We start from the raw sequence: 19627 nt of genomic DNA on the forward strand, positions 1-19627 counted from the left end.
GATAATGTTCCTGTTTGCATATCTATGAGATTAAAAATGTGGACAGAGAAATATAGCAAGCAAGGTCACTGCTTTTATTGTATTAAATCATCTTAAAAATTATTGTAAAGATTGTTAAGTTGTAACACAAAACCTAACAATTAGTTGGGCATGAGCAGCACATATAAAACATTTAGAAATTATATAATGTGAATTCATAAATATGAAGTCTTGAGATTGCTGTTTAAAACATTTTGTCCCTCCAGTAAATTGTCCTATATTCTGGAAATAGTTTATCAACTAAATTAACGCTTCTCTGAACAACACGTTACTTTAAGTTTTTTCAACACATTTCTAAACATATTAGTTTTATTAACTCATCTCTAATAACTGATTTATTTTATCTTTGCCATGATGACAGTAAATAATATTTAACTAGATATTTTTCAAGACACTTGTATACAGCTTAAAGTGATGTTTAAAGGCTCAACTAGGTTAATTAGGTTAACCAGTCAGGTTAGGGTGATTAGGAAAGTTATTGGATAACAATGGTTTGTTCTGTAGATTATCAAGAAAAAATATATCTTAAATGGGCTAATAATTTTGGCCCTAAAATGGTGTTTAAAAAATTAAAAACTGCTTTTATTTTAGCCTAAATAAAACAAAAGACTTTCAAATCATTATCAGATGTACTGCGAAAATTTCCTTGCTTCTCCCTGAAGAAAAAAATTCGAAGGGGGCTAATAATTCTGACTTCAACTGTATTACATACATACATACATACATACATACACATATATATATATATATATATATATATATATATATATATATATATATATATATATATATATATATATATATATATATACATACATACATACATATATATATATATATATATATATATATATATATATATATATATATATTATTGTCTCTGAATTCCACTTGTACACTATAAAATATATATATATATATATATATATATATATATATATATATATATATATATATATATATATATATATATATATATATATATATATATATATATATACATAGTTTATATTAAGTGGTCTTAATTACTATTTAAGTTATTATTTAGTATAATGCATGTTTTACATTATACTTAAATTTTAAAAAGAGCTTTTAGTAATTGTATCTACAGTTACACCTGTAACTAATTTCTAAACTTTCATTTATAATTGAAACATATATCATCGGATTATCCCATTCTTAATCCTACCCATACCATAACACTTTTTCCTAGCCTTACCCATATCCCACCTCAATAGCAATTTAAGTTTGCGAAATACAACTTAAACAAAATAAGTACATAGTACTTATTTCTTTATGCAAATATACCTAGCAGTTAAGACCACTTAAAATATAAAGCTTTTATGACATAAGTGTGACAATGTTTACAGAACATCCAAAAAATGTGTTCATTAAATGCGTGCACATGTAATGGTATTTTAATCAGGTGAGAACTGGTGAAAAATTTGTCAAAATTGTAAGAAGAATTTCCCTGTGAAACACAGAAACAAACATATGCTAGAAGGTGTTTTTCCAACACCTATCAAAATAATTTCCCACTTTTGGACTTTGGTCCATGCTGTATTCATATTTCAGACAAACCACACCAGAGTTTATTTGGAAGCTGACAAAGGCTGACAGAAAAGCATTCACCCGTATTCACACGTATTCAGTCACTAGCAGAAAAACTGCACTAGAGTTTAAACCAGCCAAGTGTAAACACAGAAAGTTAGATAAATCACAGCAAGCTCTATGTGATTCAAACACCAACATTTATTTGTTTGCAAATCATGCCATATGGTAAAAGTGTTTTCACTGTCACTTGTGCACATTTCAGTTAGAAACTGCAGTGAATTGTATGTCTACTAGGGCTGCACAATACATGTGACAAAAGTCTTGTCGCTTATCCAAGTTTTAGGGAAAACAAATAATAATTTGAGTTATTTGGTATCCGAAGTGGCTTACATAAATGACAAAAGCCTCTAGATTACACTTATTTCATCAAAATAAAATATGATCATGTCTTGATTTTTAATTATTTAATTAGGACAGTGAAGTCTGACTTTGCTTAGACAAAAGTTTCATCACTTAACAGAAATAATGTACAGTATAGAATATAAAGTCATGGTGCAGTGGAAAAAAAATTAATAATGAACATGACTCCTATGAGCTTGGAGGACTGCATCCATACATCTCTGCAATGACTCAAATAACTTATTAATAAAGTCATCTGGATTGGCAAAGAAAGCGTTCTAGCAGGACTCCCAATGTTCATCAAGATTCTTTGGATTCATCCTTCATCATCTTTTGCCAGACATGCTTAATAATATTCACATCTGGTAACTGGGCTGGCCAATGCTGGAGCACCTTGGCCTTCTTTGCTTTTAGAAACTTTGATGTGGTGGCTGAAGTATGAGAAGGAGCGCTATCCTGCTGAAGAGTTTGTCCTCTTCTGTGGTTTGTAATGTAATGGGCAGCACAAATGTCTTGATACCTCAGGCTGTTGATGTTGCCATCCACTCTGCAGATTTCTCACACACCCCCATACTGAATGTAAGCCCAAACCATGATTTTTTTCTTCACCAAACCTGACAGATTTTTGTGAGAATCTTGGGTCCATGTTGCTTCCAATAGGTCTTCTGCAGTATTTGTGATGATCGGGATGTAGTTCAACAGATGATTCATCAGAAAAATCCACCTTCTGCCATTTTTCCAAATGATCAATTAGAAGTCAGGTTATTATTTGTTGCTCTCACAACTGGGATCAACGACAAGACTTTTGTCAGACAGTGTATATCATTTAAGTATAGATATCGCAATGTGTGCATCCATAATAATCAAATCAAAAGATATCTAATGTTGAGTTATGATTATAGATGACCAGAAACCACAGGTCAAAACACACAAGATATGTTTACAAACTGCACAACTGAACCATAATAGAGTAAAAGTTTATCATCTGCATGTATTTTTAAGGCCTGTGACTATGTGAGCATTTTAATGGAGTTCAGTTGTGCATAAAGAAGTTTAACAAATATTATTTTTATTGAATTACTTATATGATGAAGACTATGTAGTAGGGCTGGGCGATTTATAAAAAAATAATCTAAATCGACATTTACAACCTAAAATCGATCTAATTTTCCCAGGTCTATTTTATCGCTTATTACATTATATAAGATTTTTGAATAAAGTGTGTATTGGTTATTTTATATATATATATATATATATATATATATATATATATATATATATATATATATATATATATATATATATATATATATATATATATATATATATATATATATATATATATGATTATTTATTTATTTTAATAAAAATGATCATTTATTAATCGTAATCGAGTTTAAATGTTTGATTAATCGAGATTTTAGGCCAAATTGCCCAGCCCTACTATGTAGTGATAGAAAACAATAGTCACATCTTATTGAAAACAAAAAACACGCATTACTTCCTTCACTTCCTGTTATTTTGCATCCAGGTGTTTCTCGGAATGAAATGATCCCAAAACTCCTGTAATTCAATGTTTAAAATGTCCCATTATGAAGCAATCACATGAAACTAACGAACCATTCCTGCCCTGTCCATCATCCTTTCTCATAAGCAAGATCATCGACCATGTGTGTCTGTCTGCGAGACTTCATGATCAAACAGCCAGAACAGTGTGTTAATAATCAGACCGAGTCAAAAACATAATGGTGGCCGCGTACAAACAGAAACACACTCACACACTTTAGATTTCCATGCGCTTCAGAGGGAGCCGGAACAGAGAGACTCCCTGAGGTGGAATTAATGAAAAACCCTTTCATGGAAAACTCATCAAGCTGAGAGAGAGAGGAGGAGAGCGTTAGCGTGTGTATGAGAGAGAGAGAGCAATGGAGAAAGTAAGAAAGAGATAGCATGTCCTTGTGTGTGTAGTGAGTGGAGGGGGGGGGGGTCAGAGCGCGTGACCTCTCATTTCATACTTTAATTAAAATCTCCCCCTGACGTCCTCCTTTCCTCCATGCTGGCTCGCCTTCCCACAGAGGCCATCAGTGCCAGCGCTCACACACACACACACACATTCTTTCTTCGGCCTTCCACACACACCGGCACACCCACGTACACAAACACACACTCCATTTGAAAAGACATGTTTACTCTATCTCTAATGTCCTCCTGTGTTTCATTAGCTCGGTAACATTCTGTAAACACCAGGGGAACTTTCAGAGCATTGCTTACACCACCATTACGCTGAATACACAAGAGAACTATCAGACGCTAAAACACATCATATGCAAACTGCTAATTGATCCGAAAAATGTCTTTTTGAGCACCCGAATGAGAACTTTGTCAATTAAGGACAAACCCCTTGGTACAGTTTGTGTACAAACAGCTTTATGTGGGATTTACGCAGAGATCTGTTTCTGCTCGTGTTTTATGATTAAAGCCCCTCGAGTTCACAGACATCATATTTAACTTGTGCGCAACATTGCGAGAACAGCTGTTATCAGAGCAATCCATCATTGGTTTTACATTGTTTCACCTGCTCAGCAAATAAAAAGAAAAAACAACAAGTAAGCATCATTGTGTTCTAAAGACTAACACAATCGAGTGTGCACTAATGAAGATGTGTGTGTGTGTGCGCGCATACAATGTCAACGTTTTCATTTGTGTGTAAGTGTGTGAGTGTTATAAATAGCAGCTGGAGTTTCCCACAGATCAAACACAGAAAGGACAAGAATGAACAAAGTGCTGAAGCCCCATGATGAACTTTATGCCCAATAAAGAGGTACTTTATGCTGATATGAAGTAACTCATCCATCTCATAGCAGACCACAACCACTTCAAGACAAACTTTAAACCTCAGTTCAACTTTGATTAACTTATTAAAGTACTTGATTCAACTATCTTTGTAGTTCTTAGATATGTATCACTTGTAAGATGCTCTGTGAGTGCAGTAACATGATCTGAAACAAAAGTGTCTGTATTCATTTGCTAATCATACTGTATTCATCAGGCCCTTGGCCAGCCTGGTAAAAGGGGTGTTTTTTTATTTTCAAAAAGCAGACCTTTTTGCAATTATATGCCTCATTTTCTACTTAATTCTGAAATTTAAATACTGCATTTTAGTGACATATTAAGCACTATTCTGAATTAGCTTGTCAGATGGTCATCATAACTAGGCATGGGTCGGTATAAGATTCTGATGGTAAATAGCTAATAACCTTGGATAAAAATATAAAATATAAACTGATTACCTTGGATAAAAATATAATTTTCACGGTATTGTGGTTACTGCTTTAAAATAAATTCTTTTTAAATGTCTGAGTAAAAATCTAAAACTTTTTTTCTCCTTTTAACACAATATATTTGACTTCGAGAAACATTTAAAGTACTTTGAAGCAGTAAACTTGTCATGCTAAATAATTCAAATCAATCATTGACTTCTGCTGTCTTCATTAGTTTCTAAAACACTGATTTCTTAACTATTTAAAAATTTAAAATGGCATCTTTGGATATCTTTTCTGCTGGAGATACTGGTGTCCTAAAAAAAAAAATTAAAAAAGAAAAAATATAAATAAATAAAAAATAAAATAAAATAAATTAAAAAAACACAAAAAAAACACACAAAAAAAAAAAAAATATATATATATATATATATATTTATTTATTTATTTATTTATTTTTATTTTTTTTTTTTTTTGTGGTTTTAAAACCTTCACTTTTCCAAACCGCGGTATACCTTGAAAGCGGTTATCATCCCATACCTAATCATTTTAGTCAAAACAGTATTCAAATCAATTTTAGTATGAGCCACTTTCTGTCCGTTTTTTTTTTTTTTTTTTTTTTTTTAAATAAGGTCCAAGATTTACAATTAAAGTTACTTGGAAAATGTTTTCTCTATTTAAAATTAATGCAGTAGCGAAAGAAGACTTGTAAGTTTTCTTGCATAGCTGGCTGTTGGACAGATGAAAAATATTTGTTATCATTGGTCAAAACTGATTAGCAGAAGTCCGAACACCGAACACCGAAGCGAACGCCAGCAAAGGATTCGACTTGGTCTCAAAGCCTTGTTTAATGGGTTAGTTTCACTTATTATGATGGCAGTCAAATAGGACAGATGAGCTCATGTATTGGACGAATTCTGGACGTTTCACAGTGAGGGATGGGTCTTCTGAACCACTCAAACCCTCAATGAAGCCTGTTTATTTATTTACCCTGGGTAATGTTTTTTTGATAGGCATATTTTTCATTCATTCATTTTCTTTTTGGCTTAGTCCCTTTATTAATCTGCCGTTGCCACAGCAGAATGAACGGCCAACTTAATCAAGCATATGTTTTTATGCTGTGGATGCCCTTCCAGCTGCAACCCATCTCTGGGAAACATCTATATACACTCATTCACACTCATACACTACGGACAATTTAACCTACCCAATTCACCTGTACCGCTTGTCTTTGGACCGTGGGGGAAACCGGAGCACCCGGAGGAAACCCAAGCAAACAAGGGGAGAACATGCAAACTCCACACAGAAATGCCATCTGACCCAGCCAAGGCTCGAATCAGCGACCTTCTTGCTTTAATTTTTAAATTTGAATTGAAAATGTAAATTTATTTAATTTAGGGAAAAGCTTATTTAAAAAGGCATGTAGGCAAAATAAGTTATATTTCTTGATATTAGCTGGTAAGAATTGTATTTGACTGTCTTGTTAGTAGGCATAGGACGATAACCATGGGTCTACCACAGTTTGGAAAGTCAAGGTTTTAAAACCACCAACATTTGCTGTTATACCGTTTCTACAGTATATACAAGTTTGTTTTTTGTGTTTGTTTTTTACGTGTTTTTTATACAGGTTTTTTTTTATGTGTTTTTTACAACTATTTTATTTAGTTGGCCAGGACAACAGTATCTCCAGCAGAAAAGGACCCTCCACATCTAAAGCTACTGTTCCAAAATATTTTAAATGTTTCTTAAAATAAAATATATTGTGTTCAATGGTAGTTTCCCTGTACTGGCTTTCAGCTAGAAAGGTATGTATATATATATATATATATATATATATATATATATATATATATATATATATATATATATATATATATATATATATATATATATATATATATATATATCACACAGCGATTTTCCTTTTATTTGACAAAGAATGGATTCTTTTTTTGTCTCTAAAGTGAAATAACTGAAATAACTGAAGTCTACTTGTATAATGCAGGAAAAATCTAATCAAAAACTATGTGATATGGCATCATAAACAATCGACATTATAAGTTGTTTAATGGTGTACATTACCAAAACTCCAAAAAGTTTGTTACATTACCAAACTTGCTTACATATTCATTCATTCATTCTACTTTACATACTTACTTAATTGAGTAACAACTGCAATGATGGTGTAAGGAAAATATCTGTTATATGTATATATTTTAGGGTGATCCGATGGCTCAGTGGTTAGCACTGTCGCCTCACAGCAAGAAGGTCACAAGTTCGAGTGCCAGCTAGGCCATTAGGCATTCTGGAGTTTGCAAATTCTCCCCATGTTGACGTGGGATTCCTCCGGGTGCTCCGGTTTCCCCCACAGTCCAAACACATGCGGTATAGGTGAAATGAATAAACTAAATTGACCACACTGTATGTGTGTGAATGAGTGTGTATGGATGTTTCCCAGTACTGAGTTGCAGCTGAAAGGGCATCTGCTGTGTAAAACATGCTGGATAAGTTGGTGGTTTATTCCACTGTGGCAACCCCTGATGAATAAAGGGACTAAGACGAAGTAAAATGAATGTTTCGATTTTTGTTCTTGGAAAATATCTAAATGTATTGACTCTGACTAACTCCTTAAAACACAAATATTGTATCTCACTAAGCATTCTGTTACCTACATTCTGCTTCACTCCCTCCAAACAAACACCACACTCACAAAGGAACCCACACAGTGTGTATGTAAGGGGATATTTTCCAAACTCTCATCAATCCAGCTCATCTCCGAGCACACACAAGCCACACACACACACACACCAGCAGATGGATACATGCAAACACAATAGCACCATAAAGACATCAACAGTATTTTAAGCCCTTGTTCGCTAACACATTTCTTTTATGATTCGCAGCATGCCACTACAAAGCTATCAGCTGTCTGAGCAGCTGCATCGGCGGTTTCCAATAGAGTTACTAAAGCTTTGAGACATCTGAACACACACACACACACACACACAAAGGTATCTATTTCAACCACACATGTACAACAGCCAACCTATAAACTCCACAGCCGTAAGTAATGATTGATATTAGAGGATTAAAAATATACTGCAGCCTTGAAAGTGCGGCAATCGAAACCTTTCCTGATAATACGAGTGCAGAAAAAAAAGGTCTGGATGGATTACAGATCTGGTTCTGTGTCACACATTCACACACTCTTCTATTTTCCTTCCACTAATCCCTCGCTTCGCGCTAACACACTGTGGAAGGGCCGAATCAAACCTTGCTGACTGATAGAAGCTCGTGTTACCGCTGGATTGAACCTGAAGGTCAAGGGAAGAGAGAGAAGTGCAGAGACGTCTGTTTGAGGTTAGTTGCGTTTATGTATGTGTACAGGGGGAGAAAAACAGCGGGCGAGTGCAAGATAGCCAGGATTTTTAAACGAAGCAATCACACTGACATCAATTAATTGTGTGTGGATAATTTACTGTCTAGGGTGCCAGAGCCGCTGGTATGGGTATTTGTTTTGACTGTAATCCATGGCCTTTAAAATGTCTCCCGTTTGAAGATCAGAGAAAGAGAACACACACTGACACACTCCTCTCACACCAACTTGAACACTGTGACAAGAAAATCTTCAAAGACACAAATACCCATTTTCGCAGAGTATTCACAAAAGCTATGTCTGTCACTTGTTCTTGTAAAACACACATAGAGGCCTGCATAAGCTCCGCTTCACAGATGGAGAGTTTCTGAGAGAAAGGTCACAACACAAAGCCAATGAGTCGTGATACATCACGTCCGTTTCAGACTTTCTGGAAGTGAATGAGATTCTAGGAAAATAAATAATTCAGTAAATAAGGGTCGACTAAGTGCAGGCTAACTGTAAGAGAAGGCATTAGCATTTTTGAACTATAACAAGCCAAACACCTTCTTTGAACTTCCGTGAATCAGCCTTTAAATAATGGAAAACATTGTGTTTGTATGCAACAGAAACTGATTGCGCAGTCTGTTGAGCACTGTGAAGTGCTGCTGTAAATCAAGTCTCCGTTTTTATGCTGATCCAAGATACGTTTTGTAGCTTCCAAACATTTACTGTTAGAATTTAGTCATAAAAGGAAATGCTTGAGGTGATGAATGACTCTGTAAAGCAGACAGACCAAGTCAGCACCTATAGGGCTTTTTTTCTGTCTGCCAGAAAAAGCTCAGGGATTAGATGACGGTCAGAGAAGACATATCTTTTCAACAAAGAGAAGCACAGAGGAAGTAGTCAGATTTGATTTATTAACAGCAGCAAAGCCCCCAAAAAAGACATCAGGAGATTTTTGAGTGTGGGTGAAGGGCTGGTTTTGTTGTTTAGTTAGTGTCTTTCATCTACTCATATTTCATTAACAACCAGTTTATGGAAATGACAACTATTCGGTCATGGTGAGTCAATCTTTGACTCAGCATGAGTCATTTTTTAATCAAAAAGCCCTCCTTTCCTACATATCCAAAAGAAAATCCATAAGTAAATGTAGCCTACCTATTTAACATTTTAAATGCTATTTGTAAAAAAAAAAAAACATGATATATATTATATTAAGAAAGTTAACAGGCAAAAGAAAGTGAGCATACAACTGAAATTGTTAAAATGTCGAAATTTAGCTACAGACCACTATAGGATTGTTGGCTTGACTCAATTAAGAGTTTTCAAGTCTTTGGAGAATTCAAATGACAGAGGTCCAAGAGTTTAGCAGCCTATACTGCCTGCCTATGTTATCTGATCTCCATTCAGCTCAGCCAAAATGAAAACATTAGGAGGCCAGACATCGATTAAATAGTCATTATATAAAGATAGAAACGTTTAAAATGTATGCGTTTAAGCTTTCTGGCTAACTTGGATGTTTCCCCCAACATCTTCTTGTGACATGAGTAAATGAAAAGGCAGAAAATGTTCCTAATTTGCATAATTCAGTAATAAATATGTTGTTATGCAAACTTCGATTTAATCTTTAATAAATTTATCAATTAATCATGCGTCAAAAAGTATTTATACGATTAGGATATGTTTCAAAGTGGAGACAAATTGGGCGGGGGGACTGTTAGAGAGCGCCCTTTTAAAACTGCCGCTCTAGGCGAAATGAAAAATTAATTAATTTCTGCGGAGAATCAATTTCTATATTAGACACTGCCGGAGAGCGAGCGAGCGAGCGAGCGAGCGCGCGGGCAGGAATCAGAGATTCTAATCTCGTTCCAGTAACCTGTGTCACAAACGCTTAACATCTCCAAGCCAGTGCCAAAGGCTGCCTAAATGCTCTCTTTAATAAGCAAGCAGCCATGAGCTGGTGTCATAAATTCGCTCTCAGTCATTGAGGTTTAGATAAGCAAACCCATATTGTTCTTTTAAACAAGGCTCACATAGCTCTCCAGCGCACTCGCGCGCAAACGCATCAGTATGTTTGCCATCATTTTAAAGGTCAAACAGATGTAATTTGCGTTCTTAATATGCTATAAAGGGCCGTTGTTTTCAAAGCACGGGAACTTAGAGGGCGAACGAGTGTCAGTTTCAAAGTAGTCTATATAATGATAGCTCAGTGGAGCTTTTTATGACCTTGTCTGAACTGATAACGACTTTCAATAAGTGCTAATCAAGCCAACGTTACAAGTCACTTTAAAATCATAATTCAAAATTCAAACACGTCTGATAACACTATAATAACACCTAAAACAAACAAAAGCAGCAAGTTCAAATGACACTCGTACCTGATACCCAACCGGGACAACTGCCGATTAACCTGTGAGTTGACTTTCAGTTTAACTTGTAACAAAATAGTCTCATTAAACATTCATATAATAGACTGATACAATCTTTCACCTTCTGCCTTTTCCATATCTGTCTCCAAAAGTGTTCACGCATGATAAAGACTATAAAAGAGTTGCCTTCTGTTCTTTTCTGGATGCCTGACTGATGGTGGCACCTGTCAGTTTATCTGTGGATCTTTATTGGAGAAAACGGAATGTACTTTATCACTCGGGGATAATTGATTATTGTATAATTTATGTTGGATCATTCGTAGTTCCTCATATTTCCTCTCCCATTAGATTGCATGTTTGGTGCTGAAACTTCGTAATAAGAGAAACTTTCAAAGGCAGAGGAAGGGAGAGAAAAGAAAACACCTGTCCTGCCCATATAGCCTACTGTATATTCAACATGATGTATTTCAAGTAAACTGATATGTGCATGATAATCAAAGGCCAAACTGTTCAAACTGAAGCATAAGCAGATAATGTGCTGTGCTCAGCAAAGAGTTTTTGTAACGTCCAAAGATATAACTGATATGGTAGCTCATTGATAGAAATACAAGTGCCAGTGACTTAAAATAAAAACAGTTTGGAGCAACTTTAAAAACTTTTACAAGTATTTTAATGACTTTCTCTGCATTCAAATGTAACATTCGTGCACTGAGACGGTTAGGTTTACCTTGCGTTGGTGCAGTCGTTATACAGGACCTCGAAGTCTTTTCTCGATATAAGTTTGCAGCGATTGACTCCAGGCTGAATCGCGCCCAGTCCACGGAGGATGCGAACCTGCTCCACGTTGCACACCACGGGCGTTATCTCCAGACGTTTAAGTTTCGTGTACACGGTGTGCAGTCCGCCGACCAGGTGCTTGAGGAAGAGGTCAAACGCCTGCGGGAGACAGATGAGCTCGTTGCCGTTGACAGTGAAAGACGCCAGCTTTGCGCCACGGACCTCGACCATTTTACACTCGTTGTTTTGCGGAGTGTTTTCCACCGGAGATGGTGTGGAGTACACAGGTTTGTGCGGGAGACTGCCGATGGGGATGCCCGGGCTCGCGGAGGAGAGCAGTTCCGTTCTGAAGAGGCTCGGTCCGGCTGGGGTGACGGACGGTGAAGGCGAGAGGGTCGCCGGGGTCGATGAGTTGACAACCGCGGAGATCGACATCGGAGGCGCGTGGGCCATCGGTGTCGCGGGTAGGAGCGCAGCCGGTGTGGCCATATTCAACATGGAATAAATGTCTTCAAAGTGTTTAGACAAAAGTAAAGTCTCACGGGAGAGTTAACAACAAATCACAACAAAAACAATTCCGTTTTGAGTGATGAGTAAAATCAGCCTGGCACGGGGGGAAACCGAGATATTGTCAGTGCGTCACGACATCGATCAAAGCGTGATAGTGACAGTGGGAATAAGTGAAGAGCTGCGCTGGTGCTCGGACGAGTTGAATCTGTCACATTGTGGTCCGGAGGAGGAGCCAAGAAACAAAGAGAGTTTGGAAGAGACACAGCGCGCACGTGTGTTGCTGTTTTCAGAGCAGGTACATCTGAAACAATGAACTTTGCGAGAACTCGTGCCGTATAGCCCATGTTTTTTCATCATTTACAAAGTAGCCTTTATGTTTTCTAAAGATAAACAAACAGAACAACCGACAAGCGTTTGTTTTGGCAGTTGTTTTGCGGTGCTTGTGTTAGTTATTTTGTAGCCTAACTCCTATGGCTGTCAAAGTTTATTGATAGTAGCAAAGTTGATGACAGACATTGTATTAATTCACGCTTGAGATAAAATGACTAATAACAGCACTTCAATAGTTAATGGCGCTTTGTACATGCACATAGGCAAGTGATTAATTCGCCGCGTGAGAAATTCTGATGAAACAATATTGAAAGCAATTTAAATAAAGCTCATTTAAATGTCAATTCTCATGGTTGGGGCTTTACTATAATTGGCTATTTAATTAAAACAATTTTCACGGTCATTAATACAGCCCGAGCGTTGTAGTGCACTGACATATTTTAATTACATGGTATTAACAAAATTGATATGCCTTAGAAAGCAGGGTGAAAATTTGAATAAGAAATGATTAAAGCAATTATATATCATCCCCTTATGGATATTACAAGCATCAGCATATGACTAGTCAAAATATATGGAGAAAATAAAACAAGTCGCACTAAACATGAGCAAAGATAGTGCTGATTTTCAGATAACATATCTGTGTTTACATTGTTTGTTAAGTTGTGAGGTCAAGCATGCACATGATAGGAAGGACAGGATATAAAGCTTATACTGCCATCTATTGTGAAGGATTTAGGAGTTGAACAGAATTAAACTGAAATGTCAATGACTGTTTGTTATTTTCAAATGCATAAAGTAGTCATCACGGAGCAGGGATTCTGTGGTTTGTAAGGGTTCTCAACATTTACCACTGCTAATCTCAGAATAAACACTTATGGTGTCTCTTGAGGCGTAGTGACATTAATCTCACTTATCAAAATACACTTCTCATAGAGGCATTCTGATATCCCTGCTACAGAGGAAGTCCCTTATGTACTCAGTTTCAATAACACTCTGTGCTCTATCTTTTACAAAAAAATAAAAATAAAAAAATAAATACATTATCCAGAATAAAAGACAACAGGGTCACTTTGTGTCAACTCAACCATGAACCCGCCTAAATAGTTTGATTTTCTTATATTTTGTCCTGGAGAAAGGAATACCTACATGTTCAAAAAGCTGACACATATTTCTTACATGATGGTTTTATTAAAAAATGATAGCAATGGAAAATTAATATATTATAAAAGTTGCAGCTGGAAGAGCATCTGCCACATAAACACATGCCAGAGTAATTGGTGTTTCATTCCACCAATCATCAGGGACTAAACCAAAGGAAAGGGAGCAGTGTACACTCATACACTATGGCCAATTTGGCTTATTCAATTCACCTACAGCATGTCTTTGGGCTGTGGGCAAACCCAGAGCACCTAGAGGAAACCCATGCAAACATGAGTAGAACATGCAAACTTGCAAACTCCACACAGAAATGCCAACTGACCCAGCCGAGGCTCGAACCAGAGACCTTCTTACTGTGAGGTGATCGTGCTGCTCCCTGCAAGTCCATTACAGTTTATTTTTTTCAAAGAGGAATATTTAAAGAACACTAATTTTCCTTCAGTTTATCAGGGCAGAATGAACACTTTTTAAAGAACAAATATTGTCAAAACTAAAATTGCTACTTTTTTCAATTTTCCATCAAAATAATTTGACAAAATGTTACTTGTCCAAAATGTAGCTTTTTCCAAATTTGTATGTCTGTCACACAAGTATTACGGATAACTTAATATCCATTAGGGCATGGATCTCAAACTCTATTCCTGGAGGGCCGCAGCTCTGCATAGTTTTACTCCAACCCTAATCATGCACAGTGATTCAAAAATCAAGGACTGTTTTTCAATATGCGTTCTTCAGTAATCTTGCTCCCTCGTGTTCTTCTGTAACGTCATAATCAACTGCCAAAGTTCAGTTCCAAAACTCAAGACTGCAAGTACGGAGGACGTGTGAAAGTTCCCAGAAATGTTCTTCGAGGATGCGTTGATGCAGACTTGTCCAATGAACTTGCTCTAAAAGTCCCAGAAGTCAGCATTTTATATAGATTTATTGTTAAAGTTCAGAGATTAAGATAACTTATGTGATATAACCATGAAAATCCAAATAAAGGCGTAAACACATTAAGAATGTATTTACTGAAATGCGTATTACATTTGTTTTATTTGTATTGAGCAAAGTATATTTGTAAGGTTTTTGTGCATGTCATACATATTGAAAATAGAAAAAAACAATAATTGTATGAATACTGTAATGTTTTAATAATTTTCTGTTAAAAATGCGTGAAGGTCATTTGTTCAATTGTGAAGAACAATTTGTTCTTCCTGTTTTTCGAGATCAGTCTTCACAAGAACGCAGGTCCGTTCTCTGCGTTCTTGGAATTAAGAAACAGCCATAGTGTTCAAGACCACTAGAGACTATTAAGCAGGTGTGTAATGGAGGTGGCTGGAGATAAAATCTGCAGAGCTGTGGTCCTCCAGAAATTGAATTTGAGACCACTGTTTTAGGGGGGAATGCAACTAAAGTCAAAAGATTTTACTAACAGACCTCTAATTTCAATATAAAATCTAATAATGGTGCTGCATATTTTTACAATATAAATTTGAAATGTGCACTACAAAAAAACTTTGATATGTATCATTTAGAAGCTCACTTCTGCTTTAATTCAGATGTTGATTCCTATGCAATCTGTCACACCATCTAGCATCCTGTTCTGTTTTCTGCTGTTGTAATCTTGCTGGCTCTACACAGTAAACCATAGCTGTTAAATGAATGCCAACAGCCTTCTTAAATGATAATTTTATGCAATTCAGGAGGAATTAAATACTGATGTTTTCTATAGTTACTTTGAAGTAATTGGCAGTAACTTCCCGCATCCTTCAGTTCCACATTCCTTTATTCAATTCACTACAGTGATTACAGCAGTTCCTCATTGACTTCTCTATTAGAGCTGCGGCCAGAGTCCATTCCCTGACCTTCCCTTCATCGATCGGGCACATTTGTCGCTCCTCTGGTATAATGCAAAGAGAACATTTGTTATAATGTACAGCCAATGCCTTTGCACAACTGCGATCAATATGTTCAACTACAGATTGTACTGTAGAAAAAGAGACAACCACTGTGTAAAATAATAAACCAGTTTAAATATATTATGTTCAAGCAGGAAATTACTTATATATATATAATTATTATTATTATTATTATTATTATTATTATTATTATTGTTACATTGCATGTGGACATAATTTAAAACACAAGAAATCTCAATGGACTTGGACACAATGCTCTTATTGATTCTCCTGATGCATGTTTAAGTGAAGCTAATCTCTCAATCAATACACCTGCTACATTGATATGCAATGAGATCACCATAATCATCATCATCATCATATGCTCATAAGCCCTTACGGACATTCACTCGAGTCTCGCTTTTAAATTTACGTACCTTCAACTCGAATTCATGTTTCACTTTCTCTTATCTCCCATGTCAACCTTAACACCAATGTACAGGACACAGAATGGGAGGGAGTCAATGCCTCAATTCACACACAGCCAGCCTATTAAGACCAGCGACATCCATCAGCTAAAACTGCCACACTTTTAAATGCACTGTGCTGGGATGGTCCTTGCAAAAAGCCCTGTAATTTAATTCCCCCTGCCATGCATACACCCCGCATAGCCACGTCCCCTGATGGATTAATCATGCCATTTCCACAAAGGTCCTTCAGAAGAGAATGGAGTTTGATGCAGCCACTGACGCTTGGTGCCATAACTCAAGCTCTGCCAAAACGCCAGTGTCCTGTCTTCCTTAAGATGGATGTGGGTTTTGGGGAACTGCTTTGAATGTGTCCTTCGTTAGATTAGAATGTATGGATTTGTTCTCGGCTTCAAGGATAAAGGAGAAAAAATCTGACTGTGTAAATTTACCACACTGCAAAAATTCTGCTTTTCACCTTCAGATGAAATATTTCAACTTCACTGGAACAAAAATCAACAACAAAAAAAAAAAATTCAAACTATATTCTATAACAATTATTGTCCACAGATTAAATGCTGTTATTTAATCTAAAATCAATAAAATATATAATAAAATCATAAAAATTCTAACTTTCATATCAGACATTACAAACGATAGTATTATTAACTTGTACAGCATGACTGAGTACATCGCATATTAAAAATGTATATTTTTATCCATTTCTCAGTGAATATAGGCAATGTATTTTGGTGCATTTAAACAAAACAGATTCATTAAACAGACATATTTATTAAAATAATATTACAGTCACCAAACATATTTCGAAATTTAAAAAGAATACAATTAAATTTAAATAAATATATGTGTGTGTGTGTGTGTGTGTGTGTGTGTGTGTGTGTGTGTGTGTGTGTGTGTGTGTGTGTGTGTGTGTGTGTGTGTGTGTGTGTGTGTGTGTGTGTGTGTGTGTGCGTGTGTAATCTTGCTGCTTTTGATTTTTAAATTTGTATTTAATATTTTTCTATAAATTTAGGTGTGCTAGTTTAGACCGTTATCATAAGTTATTTTGTTAGATACTGACTAATCTACTGTATATAATATTGTATAGCTTTTAATTAAAAATATGAATTTAAAAGAGATTTGTGAGGGGTGTCCTTATATATGCTGAAATTATATTATTTGAAAAATATTATCTTCAAGTTAGTGTTATATGTGGTTTGAAAATAAGTGATTTTTCAGCCTCAGCTATCCTCCAAAGGGGCCATGGGATGATATAAAAGTAATTAGTACATTGTCATTAATATATTAAAATAAACTTTTAATCTAAATTAAAATCTTAAAAACTGATTATAAGCTAAATGATCTTTTCCCTCAGTTTTTTTTTTATTGAAGTCCATTACTGAGACACAAAATTAATCATAGATATTGTAAAATATTAAATGAATAAAACATAATTAATTAAATGTCAAAATGTTTGAAACAAGTAAAGCTTTGTCAAAATCACAGGTATATATACATATGAATATATAGCTGTGATTTTGATAAAGCTTTACTTGTTTCAAATATATATATATATATATATATATATATATATATATATATATATATATATATATATATATATATATATATATATATATATATATATATATATATATATATATATATATATAGATAACATATTATTGTACAATTAAATCAAATATCAGCAAACAATAAATAAATAAATAAATAATTGATTAAGGCATTGTAAACTATTTGTAATTTGCAGATACATTGTAGGCTACATGCATACTGCATGTTATAGAGTTTGAATTAAAGGACTTGAGAAATTTTCTACATTCAGTATTTTTCTAGTTTTTCTTTTTTAAGCACATTCATTATTCATTCAACTTGCAACTCCACCTTGCAAGTCCACTTGCTGACTTCTTTATCCGTTTTGTCATGACAATTCGCCTACTCGCCGTAGCCCCATGTGGTTGCAAATAACAGTACAATGGCGAGTGTGTCAAGTATGAAAGTCTCCACAACTCACATAAGTTATGTTAATAACTGTGATGGTTGGGTTTAGGTTTTAGGAAAGTTTAGATGTTAATAACTGTGATGGTTGGGTTTAGGTTTGGGATAGGGGTAGACATTAATAACAATGATGATTGGGTTTAGGCTTGTGGTAGGTTTAGACGTTAATAGCTGTGATGGTTGGGTATAGGTGTGGAGTAGGTGTAAAAGTTAATAAATGATGTACAACACCATCTTGCCGACAACATAGTTTTGACATGTCTCCATAACTTTGTTACGCGTCTATCGCAATTCAGGTTTCGCTCCTAAAGCCCCTTCATGTTACACCCGTGTTACAGTATGCAGACAGACCCTACTCCTGGCGAGAGAAATTTGAGGTCTCAAAAAGTGTTCACAGCAACCTCTGGTGGATCCATGAAAAATGTAGCTCCTGGGACATATTCTCTCCGAAATGTATATAGAGGTACATAATCAAAATGAGCCTGGGTTGATAATAACTCTTGGAGAAACTGACCATTTAGCTTTTTTCTTTAATAGAAACCTGTTTATTGTATTGCTATGCTTGGGCTTTGAATTGCTTCCCATATAGCTACAAATCTAACACAGCATCTATTAAATCCATCAGACTATGCATGACCTGACCTTCCCTCCTCACAGTGGGCGTGACTTAACATTTGATACACCCAATTCGTCACAGGGGCCTTGTATTGGACAGTGAACAATTACGTGTTGTCAAAGAGCATATGTTTACATGAAGAGACACACACATATCTAAGGCTAAGAAAACTTACAGCCAAGTTCCAAGACAACACCCCCAGGATATTTTTGGTATGCTAAAGAAATGCTCACCTCACATTGGAATTCACCCCATCTCCTTCTAAAACATCACTTCCATGATCAAAGTCAGGGAGGGGAAAATATCTCTAGAGTGCCAGTCATGGAGATGAGATAGAGCAGAAAAATGCCTGACAGCACTCCTCTGTCAGCGCTTCAACACTTTTTTTTCTGTTGTCTAACAAGTTTTTTTTTTTTTTTTTTTACCCAGACAAAATTAATCGTAGGGATGTGAGAGGCCTGATTTACATTCATTAAAAGTCATCTCCAGAAGTCAAGTTCAGTTCCAATCAAATTTGGGTAATTATGCAGAACAAGATATTCCCCTAAGAGCTAAAAACTCAACTTTTTTGAGCATGCCACTCTAAATGAACACGTTTAATTTGATCACAAATACATGAGCGAAAGGTAAATGGGTTATTAAAAAAATAAACTCCTTAAAATTTTCAAACACATCTTATTGCTTTATATAGTGCTTTATATAATACATATTGTTTAATGCAGCACTTCACCAAGAAATTCAGAAAACAATGATGGAAGTAATTTATCAATAACAGCGTCAAAGAAACACATGAAACAAGTTAGTTTCAGTTCAAGTCAGTTCAAAGTTGAATTCTTCCATTTTAATAGGGTATATGCACAGCTAATGTTTTCTTTCCATACCCATTAA

At 35.4% G+C, this 19627-nt stretch overlaps 1 protein-coding gene across 3 annotated transcripts in view; it reads right to left on the reverse strand.

Moving 5' to 3' along the window:
- The window catches only part of dachc (dachshund c), a 103079-nt gene extending 89545 nt beyond the window's left edge, over positions 1 to 13534 (reverse strand). For 2 of the 3 annotated variants that reach the window (XR_012402899.1, XR_012402906.1), the window contains exon 1: positions 11707 to 12438. Coding sequence is in view for 1 of the 3 variants with exons in the window: in NM_001045236.2 (NP_001038701.2) it covers positions 11707 to 12245 (539 nt within the window). In the remaining 2 variants the exon portion in view is untranslated. 3 annotated transcript variants of the gene reach the window in all.
- Between the last annotated feature and the right edge of the window lie 6093 nt (positions 13535 to 19627).

Source organism: Danio rerio, chromosome 1 (assembly GCF_049306965.1).
Source record: "Danio rerio strain Tuebingen ecotype United States chromosome 1, GRCz12tu, whole genome shotgun sequence".
In the NCBI taxonomy this organism is placed as follows: domain Eukaryota; kingdom Metazoa; phylum Chordata; class Actinopteri; order Cypriniformes; family Danionidae; genus Danio; species Danio rerio.